General features: G+C 51.4%; 1 protein-coding gene across 5 annotated transcripts in view; it reads right to left on the bottom strand.

Moving 5' to 3' along the window:
* Positions 1–17,450, bottom strand: part of DPP6 (dipeptidyl peptidase like 6) — a gene marked incomplete at both ends in the record, with an annotated part of 1,069,187 nt that overhangs the window by 70,918 nt on the left and 980,819 nt on the right. For all 5 annotated transcript variants that reach the window (XM_081243456.1, XM_081243458.1, XM_081243455.1 and 2 more), the window contains 4 exons: positions 10,207–10,325; positions 11,976–12,023; positions 12,670–12,761; positions 14,735–14,842. In XM_081243456.1, coding sequence (XP_081099582.1) covers positions 10,207–10,325; positions 11,976–12,023; positions 12,670–12,761; positions 14,735–14,842 — 367 coding nt within the window. The remainder of the gene's footprint in view (positions 1–10,206; positions 10,326–11,975; positions 12,024–12,669; positions 12,762–14,734; positions 14,843–17,450) is intronic.

The raw sequence follows: 17,450 nt of genomic DNA, 5'->3' as shown, positions 1-17,450 counted from the left end.
AGCATAAAAAGAGTGGATGAGAAAAGCAGAACAATGTAAAAATAAAGACAAAAAAAAAAGAGACAGAAATCCAGGAAAACAGCTAGAATAACAAATGTGTGCTGCAAAGACCTACCCACATGGGCTATAAATTTCACTCTAAGCTTTCTGGCAGCCAACACAAGTCTCATGGACTTGATGCACAGCCCGTAAGATCAACACAGGTACTTATTTTGGAGGTTAACCCTTTAGCAGACGTGTGAAAGAAAAGGCCTTCTGGGAAATCCTGCTGCTGGATTTCCCAGGTTACTATTTGATGGTGTTCTGCTAATAATTTTGCCCAAACAGGGACACTTCTGAGAGTGAAGGGAGGGGCACTAACAACAGTGACACGGCCTCCACTGGTCTTCGGGAGGTTATCATCTCAGGCTCTTGCTGGGGAAACTGGGGCACGTGCTTACGCTATCGACCCAGTTCTTCTTTCGAAACTTAAAAAAAATACCTTGGTAAACATTTTGTTACATCTCCAGCAGTCTGTCTCCTTTTTTGCCAGTGGCCTGTTTTTGGATTATCAACGTGGCGCCTCCTAGGAACTCTCTGAGGACATTTCCAGTGAGACTTCACAGCAGTAAATAGAAGCGATCGTGCGAATGTTTCTCCTGGGATTTCTGTTTCTGATGTTCAGTCTGAGGCCTCCCTTTCACATTTCTTTTGTGTCTCCGTGATCTCTGGTTGGCTGCTGCCGTGTGGTGGGGAGGGTCCTGTTCAGGAGTGCACCCCCTCGCGGTGGTCACAGACGCTACGAGGCTGATGCCAGATCCCGGGGGTGAGCGGGGGCCCAGTGATGCCAGGTCCTGGGGGTGGGCGGGGGCCCAGTGATGCCAGGTCCTGGGGGTGGGCGGGGGCCCAGTGATGCCAGGTCCTGGGGGTGGGCGGGGGCAGCAGTTAGCCGCCGTCCTTAGCACTTGGGCTCCTTGTCTTTGAGAGCACTCAGGGCACAGCCCCACTTCCTGCTCCGGCCAGTGTCCACTCCGGGAGACCCCCACGGCCAAGTGCCTCTTTAACTGCCCAGGGCAAATATATTAGCCCACAGCTGTTGGAGCAGGGGCTGGGCATCCCCTCTCAGCCCCTTAACTGAGGCTATCTTAGTCCATGATGACCTTCAGCTCCCATCCTCTGTCGCCTCTGATCTGAATTCTGGGAAAACAAACTTTAACCTTTTGGTAACCGTGTCTTTCACTGATCATGCCACGTATCCTGGTTGTTGGCTTCCATGTTCAACGTGGTCCATTTATATGTACTTTTCAAAAATCCTTCCAGGTCCTGTTCCACAGATGGTCTCCTTTTCAGTGGCCCAGGAGAGTCATTTAGTTTTGACTGTTTTGTTTCTTCTACCATTTTACTTAGAAAAGAGAGAAATGTATGTGCCCGGGAAGACACTCGGCAGAGAAATAATCTTTAGGAAGCTGGTACTCGCGAGGGAAGTGGACTGGTCAGAGGGAGGCCCTGAAGGCAGACCGGCGAGTAAAGGCTGTTACCACCTAGAGTTAGGGTGCGGGAGGAAAGCAGTGGATGGGTCTAGGGGCACTGCTATTGCATCAGATAACAGTATCTATTTTTCATGGACATTTCCAGCAGCGCACTACCCGGATACGACCTCCATTTTGCAGAAAAGTTTGCTGGCACCCGGCACCAGCCCACTGCAGACACTTGCTGGGTGACAGGGAAGTGCTAGCTGGGAAAGTGAGAAGTTCTGCTCCTTTGGTTGTTATCAGGGAGCAGTAGGGCTCCTACGGAGGGTACGCTTGGGGGCTGGCAGCATCTACTGATGAGCATAGCGTCTTCCAAAGCATCTGTGTAACGATGCTCGTGAGGTCACCTGCCTCGAGAAGCCCTCTCGTTGCTCCTGGAAACTGCAGCCTCGAAGGGAGTAGCTCCAAATGTTTGAGACACTGAACAGATGGTCTCACTCTCAGACACACAAGCAATGCTCCAAGGAGTTTCAAACCCAGTTCCAAACATTCACCTGGACAAACCCACAATTAAAAAGGGCAGCCCAGGTTAATGCCTTGGAAACTTGGATTAAGAGATGTCTAGAGGATTAGGTAGTTTACAGAACCATTTGTTTTCCCCTTTCACATCCTGTTGTTGAGACTTGCGATCAGCCTCCATGTTTGAAGCTAATGAACAGACTTTCCTCAGTGATGCAGAGTACTTATTATTAACATTATTTATTAATTTATTATATTCCTTATAATGATCAATGTTATATATCGTTAGCATTATGTTATTATTATTATCATTTAGCTTTGGGGCTCCTCATTTATAGTTGGATGTGAGTGATTTGAAATAATCTGAATAGAAGCAGCATATATAATTCCTATGACACCTGCTTAGCTGTACACTGTAGGACTGAGTGTGAACCAGTGTCACCCCAGGTCTCTTTGAAAGGATCTGGGTCTTTCTTTTCCCCCATCCAAAGATGCACAACAGACAGAGCTGTCCTTCAATCGGGAGTTCTGGGCAGCAGCCTTCCCTTGGGAGACCTTCTGTGGTGGTGTCAGGATTGTAGCCATTTCTGCTCCTTCCAGTCACGGGGTCTCCACAAATGTTCCTTCACAAATGCACATTTCTGTTCTCTGAAATGATGTGTTGTCTCTTTCACCTCCCAGACCACAATGCTTTTAAGACGGTAGCGCCCTGTAAGAAAATGCGCTTTACTTCATTCTGTAGGACAAGGTGAGCTCAGGATGGACCTCAACCTCCAAATATGTCTCATGTCAGACAGTTTCCTCATGAGGGGCGTATTCACTTCTTTCAGGGGATGATACCACACGTGACAGGTGCGTGGCACGTGGGCATCCCTCCCCCCTCACTGCTACACGAGGCACACGTGACACAACAGTTGTTGACAACATTCTTTCTCACCGAACCTTGACCTGGCCTCTGAATCCTTCTTATCCACTGTGCCACGGCCAGCAGCTTCCGGTCAAGGGGAGCTGGGCTGCAAGACTGACTCTGATTTTCCACCCGGCCTTCTCCGCTGCCCCATTATGAACAAAACTCCAGGTGCACTCACGTGGCGCAGACGCACAGCCGTGTGCGTTTTGCCACTTAATTATGGTTCCCAAGGGCAGGATGCGGCCGGGGTAGCTGGCAGCACTGGGTGTCTGAAGGAGTAAAGGCACAGAGGGGACATGGCACGGAAAGAGGAAATATCAAAGAAAAGGGGAAAATGTGGTTACTTCCTAACACTGCCAAGACCCAGCTGTGGAGGCCCCTTAGGCAGAGCCACCCTTGAAGTCACCAGCTGCTTCACTGCCACGCCTACCCGATGGTTGGTTAATGTTCCGAGACTGTGGCAGCCATGCTCCCTTCTGGAACTTTCTACCCTGCTAGTGTAAGCAGAGACCCAGGGCTCCCAGCTCCAGCTTGTGAGGGTTGAGGGCCTCTGTTCATCTGGAGGCACTAAGTAAGGGATGTGACTTCATTTCATGGCCTCAGCCCCAACCCCTGGATCCTGAGTTAGTAGGCAGTCAGTACCTAAGACATTCTTGATTGATTGATCAGGTGATGATGACAGCTGTGATCACAACATTAGGTCACATTTATTAAGCATTTGCCATGTATCAGACACCAGGCCAGGCTCTCTTGATTAACCCTCCTGGCTTGAGGAGACAGTACAGTTATCCCCCCGATTGTCCAGATGAGGAAACGGAGGATTTAGCTGAACTGTCACGCCCGAGGCACAGAGCCAGTAAGCGGCAGAGCCTTGAGTCCAGCCCAGGCCTTCGGACTCTGACTTCACTGCCCCGTCACCATCTTTTCCATGTTTCTTGATGGCAGCAAACCTGGCAATGGTAGAGGCCCCCGGGAAAACTTAATAGTGAGGGCAGTAATCAGGACACAGTCATTCACTTGATTATCAGCTTGGGTCCTATTTTGTTTCAATTCGACTTCAAGATGGAGAAGCCTGTCTTGATAAACTAGGCTGCTGACGCGATGACCTTAAGAGCAGCTCCTACGTCAGGGTTTCACAGGGGGAGGGGGAGGCTCAGTCTGCAGCACGAGTCACTACTGCAGGTTGTTTCTCTCCTCACTCAGAATGGGAAGGAAATGTTCTAGTTCTCTCATTTGTTCCAAGAAAAAGATGTTCGTTTATTTATTTTTAAAAATATAAAAAATGTTTCAGATGAAGCTGCACACACCTGATGCACACACGGGGCCCGTTTTCCTGGTGGTATTTAGATGTTTCCCAGAAACAGGGATGGTGGAGTCCTCCTGACAAACTTATAGGGAAATGAATCGTGTTCCTGGGCTTCAGTTTGAAGAGGAAAGTCCACTTCTCTACACAGAGGCTGTGATCATGAAAACTCAAGAGTTCATGAACCAAGTGCTCTGACTCAGTTGTTCAGGGTTGAGTTTATGTGGGGAGGAGAAAACCCAACCACTTGTCACAGCTCCGTGAAACGTGGGGATTTATTTCGCCCAATGACCTGGAAGAAGAATTCCTGGAGGAAATGGACGCTGGAGCCGTCTTCTTCCTCTAACACGTCAGAGTTACCTTCCAAAGACACCGTCTGCATCCCACTACTTTCCCAGGGGACCCTCTCCTGCCTTCTGGAATGTGGTAAAACCGTTAAGAATGGTCTCTGGCACACAGCCTACCGTGGCTGCCCTTGGTTCTGCGTCCCCGAGAAGAACAGCAATAGACGTTTCTGTCCTCTCTTTCTTATTCGAGAAGGTGATATGGGTCTCGGGCAGGGGGAGTTGCTGTGAGTTGAGTTGTGTCCCCCCAAAGATGTGGTGAAGTCCTAACCCCCGGCGCCTGTGGACAAGACCCTACTTGGAAGAAACTGTAACCAATTATTTGTAAATGTGACCAAGGTAAGAGGAGGCCGCTCGGGGTTCGGGGGCCCAGTGACTGGCGTCCTTGCGAGGAGAGGGTCTGGAGGCAGGCACAGGATGGGGGGAGGGGCTCAGAGCAGACCCTCCCCCCTGCTTCCAGGAGGGACCAGCCCCGCAGCCCACAACCCGCTTTCAGACTCCGCCTCCAGGGCTGTGAAAGAATCAGTTTCTGTTGCTTTAGGCCAGGCAGCCACGGCAGCCCCAGGAAACTCACACAGAAGGTGAGTGCATTTCTCTTTGGCGATAAGATTGGGCTTTTCCAGGACTGGAGGGTGCGGGTCCCAGGCTTCTGACGCAGGCGACCCCAACAGCTGAGGAGTCAAGCGCCCGTCCCAGGCACTGGTCTCAGGGTGAACCCACAGTCACATCCACGCTGCCCGGGCGAGCTCACCGCTGCCAGTTCAACCCTCCTGGGAGGGGATAAACATCAACCCTTGCCTGAGAAGAACCTTGGAGGATGCAGGGGAGTTCATCAGGCAGTCAGAGACAAAAGCATGGAACTGGGGAACACTGAGTTTAGGGAACTCTAAGTAGGTCTGTTTGTGATAAGAGTAAAAATTGCAAGGTGTCAGAAATGGGAATATGTTATCACAGAATATTCAGTATAGTATAGGTAAAGCACTGTGTATATGTTCATCCCAATCTCCTAATTTATCACTTCCCCCTTTGGTAACCGTAAGTTTGATTTCGAGATCTGTGAGTCTGTTTCTGTTTTGTAAAGAATCTGAAAAAGAATGGATTCACTTTGCTGTACACCTGAAACTAACACAACATTGTAAATCAACGGTACTCAAAAAAAATGTATTTCAAAGGTTCAAAAGAAACCAAAGGGAATATGAATGTCAAGTATTATACCGTAAGAATGTACTTTTCAAATCGTAAGAAACTGGACAAATATTAGGTATTTCTGCTACCCATCTCCCAGGGTCATTGAGACCAACTAAGCATGTAAACAACGGCTTACTGGTATACCCCAGAATAGATATGATTTCATTATAAAATGTTATGTCATAATACAATCTTTTGGATGCAGCTGGCTTCACTGCCAGACCCCAGAGATCTGGAAAGGAACCTAAACCTCTATATTAAATAGGTAGTGAGTTTCCACAAGGTTCTACTGAATATGGTTTACACGTCTCTTATGCAAGTATCTGGCGATCACCTAAAACCCATGCCGTTTAGTTACAAATATTGACACAGATAGATGGGATCTGGCTACGTAATGAGTGGATGTGAGCATTACAAACATTTCCGAGTCTTTAGTTACCTATATTCTATTTTAATCTATGTTTAATCTAGCAGTGTGCAAAGGTATAAAAATAATGTATGTATTTTTAAGTGGTCGCATACTTAATAAAAATTACGAACTTGAAAATTACAAAAAAATAAAAAAGTGGCAAGCTTTGAGAAACCACAGAAGAAATGTTAATGAAAAATTAGAGAAGAAAGTACATGATGATAAGACTAAATGAAATGCTACAGTGATGAGAAAGGACAAGACATACTACAGCAGAGCAACTGGACATTAAAAACAATACACCAGAGGTCTAATTAAACAGAAGTACCGACTGCAAGCAGTTGATGAGCTATAATCCACTATGACGGCGTTACAACACTGAGCAGTACAGTGTAAGCTAAGGGGAGAGATCCACATCAGATAAACCTACCAGAAACGATCATAATAGAAGGTCCACAGGAAGGAGGAAGAAGCACTAAGTTTATACGGGGCTGTCACAATTTCACATCTGCTATGGTACCTAGCCCTTATGTCCTAATGTGGTGTGGGCCTGCGTCTGCTGTGACTGGGCCTCTATTTCAGCTGGTTGGGGTCTACCTTGCCCTAGTTATTAAATCCTTTGACCATAATCTCTGCCCAAGCCGAATATTTGTAGTTCCCTTCATGATGGGCCAAACAATTTTGAGTGCGGGAGCATTCACAGATTTTCCTTTCCCTAACTGACCACAGAGAATTGTCCAGTTGCCCCTACATTTTCCCTCAGCCTAAAAAGGAGAGATTCTTGTTGTTGCTGTTATTCTGGTTGCATCTGAGAGGCCAAGTTAATACCCACAATAAAGTCCTGCAGGAGGAGGAGAAGTGAAACGTTGGTCCAAGGCTTTCAACAGTCTCAGAGCAGCTTTGGGACGTGAAAGAAATAAACAGGAGAGGACGTGGAGTTTAATAAACGTTGCTGTGAGCTACACACTGGGGTCTACGTTTATATCTACTGCGAAATGTGGGAAAATAAATTATTTTTGGATCGTAAATTGGCCTCTTACATGCATGCATCCATGAAGTGACCGTGATTCGCAGGCTGCAAAGACCCCTCCACACGATGACTCCTGCTGTTTCTCACTTTTCTTCTCACTTGCACTTTTGTCTCTCTGGGCTGCGTTTCACATTCTGACCCTACCCACGCCTTTATCTGAAATGCTACCTCACGTGTGAAGCTTTCCTCAAGGCTTCTTCACCAACAAAATACCCCAAGCAATCCAACCGGGTGTGTAATCATTTCTCCTTTGAAATGTCATTAAACCCACCTTCGCATCCCCAACGGCTGTTACCCCCAGTACCTATGGTGTGAACTGGGTGTCCACTCAGCTCTCCTCACCGCAGGATCAGGATTTGGCTTCAGAGTGCGCTAAGGCACTTAGTGCTGTAACTGTGTCCAAGCCGCAGCCGTAAACTGTAAAGTTGGCTGCTTCAGTCACCTCATCCATTCTGCGGTCTTTGTAAACTTACGTCTTTTTAGAAAATCCCTTTTTAAAAATAAGGTTCTGATTAGGCTTTAGGGGAAAGATTGATTTGGGCATACAAGTTACATTAGCCAGAAAATAGATTATTAATAGAAAAAATTTTAAAGAGCAGTTTTGTAGGAAAGAGGGCCAGTTTATGTTTATCTTAAGAGGCAATAGGCTAAATCTTTAAATAGGTTTTAAATGATTCAGAAAATCCTGAGGTGGCAACTCCATGATCAATAAAGAGTTAAGTTTCTTAATAAAATGGAACAGGGGATGGAGATCAGATCAGATGGTCTCTGAGATCCTTCAAATTCCATGAATATGTTCCGTTACTAGTGGATCCAGGCATTTGTGGGGAGGGGTGCCCCATCCTTCTGAAGCTGAGATCACGGTGGTCTCAGGGGCCGAGTCATGTCTGTGACCTGGGATGGCCGTACGTGTTCTCTGCTTCTGTTTTCTTTCACAGTGACAACTGAGGACCTATCTCTTCACACAAAATATCCGCAGGCCACACAATACAAGCAACTTTATAAAGAGAAAATGTCCTCAGGCTGGCTGGGACACAAACATAAAAAGAAATGTTATCTCCCCTCAGGATGGAACGCTTGCAGGATGGGAAATCTGCACATGAACGACTGTTCAGTGATCTCTACGCACACTGTCCAAGTGGCCTCCCAACATGGGCGCCATTTTTATTTTGTTTTGTTTTTTGTTTTTTTTTGCGGTACGTGGGCCTCTCACTGTTGTGGCCTCTCCCGTTGCGGAGCATAGGCTCCGGACGTGCAGGTCCAGCGTCCATGGCTCATGGGCCCAGCCGCTCTGCGGCATGTGGGATCCTCCCAGACCGGGGCACGAACCCGTGTCCGCTGCATCGGCAGGCGGACTCTCAACCACTGCGCCACCAGGGAAGCCCTGGGCGCCATTTTTACATCCACCGCATGGACAAGGGAGCTTCCTTGCCTGAACCCAGGGCCACAGATGTCCTGGAAGAACCTTTCAATTTCAACCCTGGGCTGGAGTCTGTGAAAACTGGACAACAGAAGGCTGCCGTCCTCAGAACGAGGCCATTCCCACTAAACTCTGGAGTGAGAAGACCCTGCAGAGCTTAGCAGAAGCTAAGGGAAGCAGAGAAAGAATTTGTTGATAGATAAGAGGCTGGGTTCTGTGAAAGATGACGATGGAGCAAATACTAGTGAAAGTTAGTAAGAACCCAAGAATGAAATCCAAATCGTGACCACCTCGGCCAGTTACAACACGGACCTTGAGGACCCCAGCTTACTCTCTGCCTCGTAGTTAAACCTATTTCTGGTACGTGATGTCTGCCCCTGTTTAGAGACCTTCCTTGAGGGAGGTTCTGTCAGCTTTCCCACCCCACCACTCTTTCTAGGACGTTCTAAAGTTCTTCTTTAGATCGACTTCCATTTCCCCTTCTGTATCTTATCATGACCTTCCGCATTGTAAAGCCACTTCCTCCTTCGACAGGTAAGACTTCAGATTCCTGACCCTGCAGCTCCCGTCAGGCTGTTGTCTCTTCCCCCCAGTGGGTCTGCTCACCACATTTCCCAATCTCTGAGCTCTGTACACCTCTGCACTTCCCCAACGTGTAATATCATAACGGTCCTGCCCTGGGGCAACAGGTCTTGATGGCAAAAGAGGAGTGTGGTAAGATGAGCTTCAAGGGGACTGGGGGCTAGTGCTGCATTTCAGAACCGCCCCCGACCCCCCAACACACAATTTTCTCCCATCACATTATCCTAGGAGAATGTCTGGGACTGAGCTTGGTGAGGAGGGGCTGAGATTTTGGATGACAACGCTGATAAAAAGAGGCTGAGGTCCCGAGCTACTGAGTGGCTATCAAAGGCTATCCAAGGCAGTCTGATAAAGATTCTTCATTCTTCACCCGGACCCGTAGGATTCAATTGTACCTGGTGTTGGCCTGTCTCTGCCCGTAGTGTACTTTCACCCCTTGAGATTATCTCAGTAGATCAAGCTCTTCTCTGAGATGTATTTTGCTACAACCATATTTATTATTTCTTACCTTTCCGTGGGTTCCTATCTTATCTTTTCAAGACATGAGGACAAGATGCAAAGATATTTCTTTGTGTCCACGATGGGACTTGGTCTACTATTTTGTATATGCTGACTGGTGTGATTAAGAACTTTCTAAAGTTTGGAATAAATTATCCATGAATTCGGTCATAGGAAAAGAATTTTTTTCCTGTCTGAATCTTCTTTTATATTATCTCAATCCTTACGTATGCTTAAGAATTTTTGAAATTGTTTTACTACCTTTACAGATGGCCTATGTCCATCAATGTGTAAGATACACATTTTTTTAAGGAAAGTGTAGGTGAACTTTGGGATTAACCGGCACAGCATGTAGAAAGCACTCTGATAAGCTGCAACTCTTTATAAGATGTAAAATATCAGTAACACACCTGGCAGAGGTGATCCAGGAAGGCTGCTCCTGAGAGAGCCGACGTCCTCAGCTAGGCAGCCCTACCTGTCCCGGGATCGCGGAGCTCCTGCCGGGTCCTAGGGGCGCCTTAGAAAGAGGTGCCACTCGGTGGCAGAACTCACCTTCGCACTTGAGCAGGAAGAAGTCGGCGCCGGGGCTGAAAGAGGCGCTGAAGTAGGCGCAGTCGTCCACCAGGTCGCAGGACAGGCACTGCCTGTTGAAGTTGCCCACCGTGTTGGCGCTGCAGGGACAGGGAGCGGGCGGGGCTGTCACCAGGGGCGAGACCCTCGGCTCCGGCCCCCGCGCCCGGCACGCTGGCTTCTCTCCCGCGCGGTGATCTGGGGGCGCCATCCTCCCACCTGTCCCCCTGCCGGCACGCCTCGAGTGCTGGCTCTGCTGTCACCCTCCCACGGGGCCGTCCCTAAGGGCCGCCCCCCCGCTCCCCCACCAGGAGCGCTCAGCATGGCTGCTTCCTGGGAGTCATGCAGGCCCAGGCGTGTCCTGATGGGAGAGTCGGGTGTGGGGTATTATTTCTAGTGCCTCATCCCTCTGAGCAGGCGATTAGCACTTTAGGAACAGGAGCTACGTGTTCTGGATCTTTCACTACCCTCAGAGCACCTGCCGCAGGGACAGGACAGGGCAGGGGCTCCAGAAAGAGCAGCGGCGGGGGGCTCCGGCCGCTGCCACAGCCAGTGAGGAGGTGCCGGGGGTGCTTCTCGCTCCTGCAGCTGTCACCCAGGACCGCTCTGGTCAAGCACAGTTTCACGTCAAGAAGGCCTAACATGTATTTCCAGAAGCTGTAAGATACCACGGCATCTTCCAATAAACCTGGAAGAAGTCCAGGTCTGAGTGTGCGGCGTGGGAAGGCTGCTAACGTGAAAGCGGTCTAAAGAGTGAAGACGCTTCACGGGAGACAGGGCGGGTCAGAGGAAGCGCAGGCGGCCGGCCTCCACCTCCATCGCCTTGGCTAATTTGGTGACGGGCCTGGTGGGCTTATCCGGGTAGACAAGCAGAGAGGAGCGGACCTGTGACGGCGTGGATTTGCCGGGGTTTCCTCTGCCTCCGAAAGGCAGTGCCTCTCTCCCTCGTGCAGCCCTGACTCTCAGCAGAGGGGCCGGCGGACGGGAAGGCGGCCGTGCACCCGATGGGGCTTCTCCGGCTCCCGGCGGTGGGGGAGGGGAGCCTGGCAGGGGCTCCGTCCAAACCACGAGGGCCCCACGCACAGCGTCCTCCTGGGTGGCCCTCGTGCGTGAGGCAGGAACCGGCTGCCCCCGCCTTCCCGTCTGCAGAGCAACGGGGTGGAGGTGACAGCGCCGCCCGTCCTCCTCCGCTTCACTGGCACAAAGCCCCTTGGGAGAGCCCCGCTTCAGAAGCACCGGATCTCCCTGGTGAGAGTGGGAACTGGGGCGGGGGGCAGGTCACGGGGTTTGTGCTGACGGCGGACGGACCCTGGAGAACACCTTGTCCTCTGCAGGACGCAGAGGCCAGCCCTGCTCCGCCCCCTTCAAGACTTCGGAACTCAGCCGGCGCCCACGTGGAGGAGGCCCGGGCAGCAGGGCCGACCCCACCCCGGGCCACCCGTACATTCCCAAAGCCCAGTTCCCTCCTGTGAAACCCCGGCCCAGAGTGATCCTTGCAAGTTCAGCTTCGACTAAGGTGAAGGAAAGACTGTCAGACGTCTACCGAGGGAGAGACTCAGTCTGGCAAAAGCAGAAAAATACGATAGTGCCTCCAATCTGGGGGCCTCAGCATCTCCGGTTATTTCTCCCCAGACTGTGTCACGTGTGCTGGCGCCTCCCTCTGCCGCCCCCCATGGACTGCTGACGGGTGTGACTCTGGAACGCGAGGCCTCTGGCGGGAGACCGCCGTGCGCGGGGGTCGGGGGACGCACCTGTACAGCTGGCGTCTCCTCGGCAGGTCCTCCGTGCTGAGGAAGTAGCTGCAAAGACCAGCAGGCGCACGGCGGTTAGGCGGCTGCGGGGCAGGTGTGTTTCGCGCGCCAGGCTCGGCCTCCGCGGACCTCCCCGAGGACGCGCTGCTCAGGGCCCACAGAGAGAATGTTCCCGCCCGGGGCCGGCTCCACGCTGGACGCAAAGGCTGATCCCGTGACTCGGCGGCCGATGCCCGCCCGGGACCCCTGCGTGGGAGCCCTGGCTCCCGCGGGGACTCCCCGACTGCCTGAGCTGAACCGCACAGCCTGGAGGAAGGCACTTGACCTCCTTCAGTCTTGGCCCCTACTTCTCTGAGAAGCGAGGAAAGCAGTGAACCTGCACCAGGACATGGGCGGCTGTCCTGAACGAGGCCAGGCTCACGACGCACTTGGGCTCACAGCGCCCTTGGGTCCCGCCCGGAACCAGCAAAGGCTCAGCCACCCCGCACGGCCACCCTCTCAGACACAGGCCTGGCTGCAGGCCCGACGTCCTCACGGGGACCTCGAGACGTGGGACGCGGGGTGGTCGGGCGGGAATCTAAGGGTGCGCTTTCGTGAAGGAACTAGGGCCTCGGGGCGCCGCCCAAGAGGGAGAGTGCTGAGCACAGTGTGAGCGGAGGAGAACAGGGAGGCGGCCCCGCGCACGCGCACTCACATCTTACTCCGCTTCTCGTCGTAGGACAGGATCTTGGTCGCGTCCCAGTCCCCAGAGGTGATGGACTGGATGTTGTCATTGCTGCTGTTAGGCTGGAACACAGACGGGACACAGGGTAGGGGGGCTGGGCCCAGCTTCACTTCTCGGCCCGGGGCCCTCGGACACAGGCTGACCACCCTCGGGCCGCAGCCCCGCCCCTTCTCTGAGCGCCCGCCTGGAGGGGCAGCGCCCGTGGCTGCCCTGGGATCAACCAGCCCCAGACCGCCAGCAACTCCCACCGTGAGCTCCGCGTTTTAAGCATCAGTGCTTCCTACGCTGCTGCTATTGTTCCTTCACCATCTGTAAATCTGATTAGCGGGTCATTATCACAGGGGGGCGAGGAGGGAGGAAAGAGAAATATGGAGAAGTGGATGAGACACGGCAAGGAGACAGAGAAGGAATAAAGAAAGGGTGGGAGGGAGGGGAGGCAGGAAAGAATGAAGGAGGGAGGGAGGGAGGAAGGAACCCCCCCCCCCCCCGATTGTCATCATTCTCCACCGTTCTTCACAAGGCCGGCTTGAAAGCGTTTCCCGCGTGCTGTGCGTCTGCACACACGGTCTCTCCCTAAGTGCCTCCCAGAGCAGAACAGTTATGACCACACATCACAACAGAAGGAGAAAGACGACCATCCCAACAGGAACGGGCTGTGAGATGCTGAGGCACGAGCCACAGGCAGGCTGTTCCAAGGGCAGGGGCCCCGGGCACGGGTGCAACGCGAATGCTGTTAAATCAGGCACGGGGCCCGAGGCTCACACTGTGGGGCACGGGGACCCCAGAAATGGCCTCGGGAGAAGGGAGAGCCTGTGCGGGCAGGACCAGGCGGGAGAAGCGGGCTGCCAGGGGTTCCGGAGGGCGGTGGGGGCCGAGGGGCTCCTGGGGAGGGGCCCCTGGAGTGGGGGGACCTGCCCCTGCTGGATGACTAACGGGTCCTCAGCCCATGCTGGTCACAGGGGTGAATCCGAGATGGGCTGAAGGGAACATCCCAGCACTTTAAGTCTTGACTGAAATGATCCCAAATAAGAAACCAGGAATCTGGGGCCACAGCACCCAGGCCTTAGGAGTAAAGAGCTGAAGGTCAGCCCGTCTGCAGACGTTCTGTAAGTCACGCAATTAAGTGGCTTGAAAACGAAAACATCCGTATCTAAGTCTTTGAGTCAACGTGGTCCCTGTCCTGGAGCCACAGCCGAGTTTCCGTTCCTGTTCTATCAAAGCTGCTCCATGTGGGACATTCTTGGAATTTTGCTTTGGAGATTGCCTTTTGGGTCATGTCACGAACATAAATCTTCTACTTTATATCCACAGAATATTTTTGATAACTTTTTTAAAAATAAAATTTTATTCACATGCCCTGATCTCCTAGACTCTGCTTCAACATGGAAGGCCCACTGACTGAGGCCGAGGGCAGTGCCGATGGGAGGCCCGCAGCCCCTCAGCTTCCTCCTAAGGGCAGGGTTCCCTGAGTGCAGCTCCGGGGTCCCACCCCGCGGGGAGGGGGCAGGGCCCGCTCTGCAGGACGTGGCATTCACCAGGCTGTCTGCTCTTTCCACACGCACCTATACGCAGCTCCCACATTCCCCGCTCAGTGATGCTCTGCTCTTAGCCCGTGGCTGCAGCACAGGGAACGGCAGTGCATCTGGCTGACCGTGGAGGTGGGATGCCCTGGGGCCACAAGGACACTGGGCCCGGCCCCCAGGACCCAGCAGAGGGAGGAAAGGCCAATGCGGGTGGATCAACAAACAAAGCGGTCTACACACACGTGTCCTGTGCTCAGACCCAGCAATGCACCCAGTGTCCTCTGATATCGTCAGAAGTGTCATTCGTATTTTTGCGCAATTACAGGAGGCACGAACGCCACCCCTGCCCAGTCAGGACGGCTGGTTCATGAAGGCCCCGTCCGTCCCCACGTGGGGACCCGCCTTCCAGTTTCAGGGCCCGGCTTCCCCCAGGGAGCACTTAGCTCCCCTGCTGGGGGGAGGGGAAGGCCCCCAGGGCACCCCCCAGCAGAGCAGGAAACTAGGGAGCTCACCTGGGAGGAGGACACCATGATGTGGTAGAACTTCCCCTGCCCCCCCTGCGGGATTGCTCGGACAAAGAAGAACTTCCGGCCGTCCTTGGAGAACACTGGCTCTTCGTTCTGCGGACGAAAGCCATCGGTTAAGTCTACAGACTGTTTTGAGGGGCTGAACCAGGATAAACTACATTTTGAGATACACTTTCCATGTAATTGCCAATGAGAGATACAGCTGAAAGGCTAAAGGCTGTGTGGGGCCTTGACTCTCCTCGGGAATCACCAGTCAAACCTCCAGTTTCCTCAGAAAATAATGAGGAATTCAGAGGCAACTGCCCAGGCAGAGGCAAACACACGGGCGGCCCCTGGTTCACAGGACACCCAGCTCACCCAGCCAAACAGGAGCTCAGCACTAGGAAAGTGCAGGGCTGGGCTCCCCGCTTACCTGTGGCCCCTGCAAAATTCTCCAGGCACATTTTTTTTAAAACCATTTTTAAAAACGGAAACATAGTTGATTTACAATGTTGTGTTAGCTTCAGGTGTAAAGTGATTCAGTTATATATATATATATATATTTTTTCAGATTCTCTTCCATTATAGGTTATTACAAGACAGTTCCCTGTGCTATACCGCAGGTCCTTGTTTATTTATTTTATACATAGTAGTGTCTGTATACTAATCCCAAACCCCTAATTTATCTGCCCCCCCAACCCCGCTATCTCCTCTGGTAACCATAAGTTTGCTTTCTATGTCTGTGAGTCTATTTCTATTTTGTAAATAAGTTCATTTATATCACCAGGGCTGTTTACTATCTATCATAATTCTGAACAATCACAAACCTGATGTTGCCTAAAAATGAATTCTAGTCTTTCCATGCTGTCTTTTGTTCTTTTATTTAATGAGATCCACCTCATACTGAATAGCCCACCAAGGAGACAAGAGGAAAGAAAGAAAACGCCCCCAGCCAACAAGGACAGATTCTGCACGTTCTAGGACGCAGGTGAGAGCACACGCTATTCCCAGGGACTCACTGGGCTTATTACATGGCTTCCAACGAGAAGGAAGTTCCACACGGGCATTCACTAGATGGCACATGCTTGCTTGGACCTACTGTCACTTTTCCCTGGAAGCAAAATCAGCATTCCCAGTTTTCCCTGGGGGGAAGGATTCCAGGCTGCATTCAAAGCCAGCGCCTGTAGCATGTTGCTGCATCTTGGCCTGGCCCTCACCCCCAAAGCCGAGAAGCCACTGCTCAGCCCCCAGCCACCCGCTGTGGGTTGGCTGTCGCCTTAATAGGCAAGAGGGATTGGCGTCTCAGCCTCTAGGAAGCTCCAGCTTGAAAGTTTCCATCCGTGAACACCGATTAGTTGGCCACGATACACATTTTCTGATTCAAGGAGCGCCACGCTAACGTGAATGAGAACAAACGGTAAATAAACCCCAGCTGGCGCGAGGGAAACTCATTTCCCTGCAGTGAATGAATACATGCAAATATGATATGCCCAGAGAAATAAACCAACATGTGATTAAAGTGACATTTCATCTTCATGAATATTTGCAGTAAAATGAAACCTTTAATCTGCAAATATTTATTTTTCTATTTAGTGTTGGAAGTATGGTATTTAAAAATAGAGGAAATGGAAAAACCAGCAGCAAATCTGGCTTTTTAAATGTACTTTTATTTGCCAACTGCAGGATGGATACCGCAATACTGCTTCCGTTTTTTTGGGAAACATTTGTACTTTTGGCAGAGAAATATACTATGAGTAAATATAATAAATAATTAATTCAGGCCTGAAACATTGCTTTTACACTGACAAGGACTCAAGCATTGCAATGTCATCTTTACATTGATCCTGGGAACATTCCACAGCCAGCAGGTGAAGGACCAGCCTTTGAACCCCTCTGAGACTTGGTTTCTCACGTAGTAGATGTATATTTAGTGAAAAAGTGCAATGACTTTTGACTAGGAGACCTGGATTTTAATCCTGGTTCTGACTTTCCTGGATTTGAGGAGAAGCGTTTCTAGCCCTCTGGGTAACAGGGCATTTATCATACCAGGCCCTGCCTGGTTTCTCCAACTCCAATCGAGCAGATCTATGAAGAATGAGTCCTTTTTATTGGTGAAAGACTTTCTGTGAGCTATTTGTAGACTTTCTGCCCATTCTTTCTATGGTTCAGATACATTCATCTGGTCAATCTCCCTGCCTGAATTTTGAAATCACAAAACCAAAATTCTGGTTAAAGAAGATTGTCAGAAATTGACCTGCGGGAGTGACTCTTTAAACACAAAGATGGGTCCTAGGTTCTACCCCAAATGGCCTCGGGCCTGCAGAGCCCCTAGTGGACCTGCCCCAGGACAGACTTTGAAGGTCACGGCAGCAGTGATGGTGTGTGTGTGCCGGGGGAGGGGCTGCCTATTTCTCCAGAGTATTCCCAGAGGAGAGGGAACTTAGTGGGTCTTCACCCTCTTTTTGTGGGCTCGTGGGGGATCTTTGAGAGGTCCACGCTGAGGCCTAGGAAGGAGATGGGAGGAAAACACGGGGGGGGGCGGGAAGAGAGGCTCAGACCACGGCCCCAGGACTGCCCTCGCCCACCCCCGTTCCCCTGGCAACGAGCACTCAGAAGACCCCATAATCTTGGCGCCCTGGGTCTCCCCAGGGTCAGCAGAACCGTCCAGACCCCAGCCCTCTCCTCCGCTGATGCGGCCCTGGGCAGCGGGGTGAGCCCTGCG

This window comes from Mesoplodon bidens (assembly GCF_964165515.1).
Source record: "Mesoplodon bidens genome assembly, chromosome: 9".
Classification (NCBI taxonomy): domain Eukaryota; kingdom Metazoa; phylum Chordata; class Mammalia; order Artiodactyla; family Ziphiidae; genus Mesoplodon; species Mesoplodon bidens.
The sequence above is the reverse complement of the archived record's forward strand: the minus strand, read 5'-3'. Positions and strand labels throughout refer to the sequence as shown.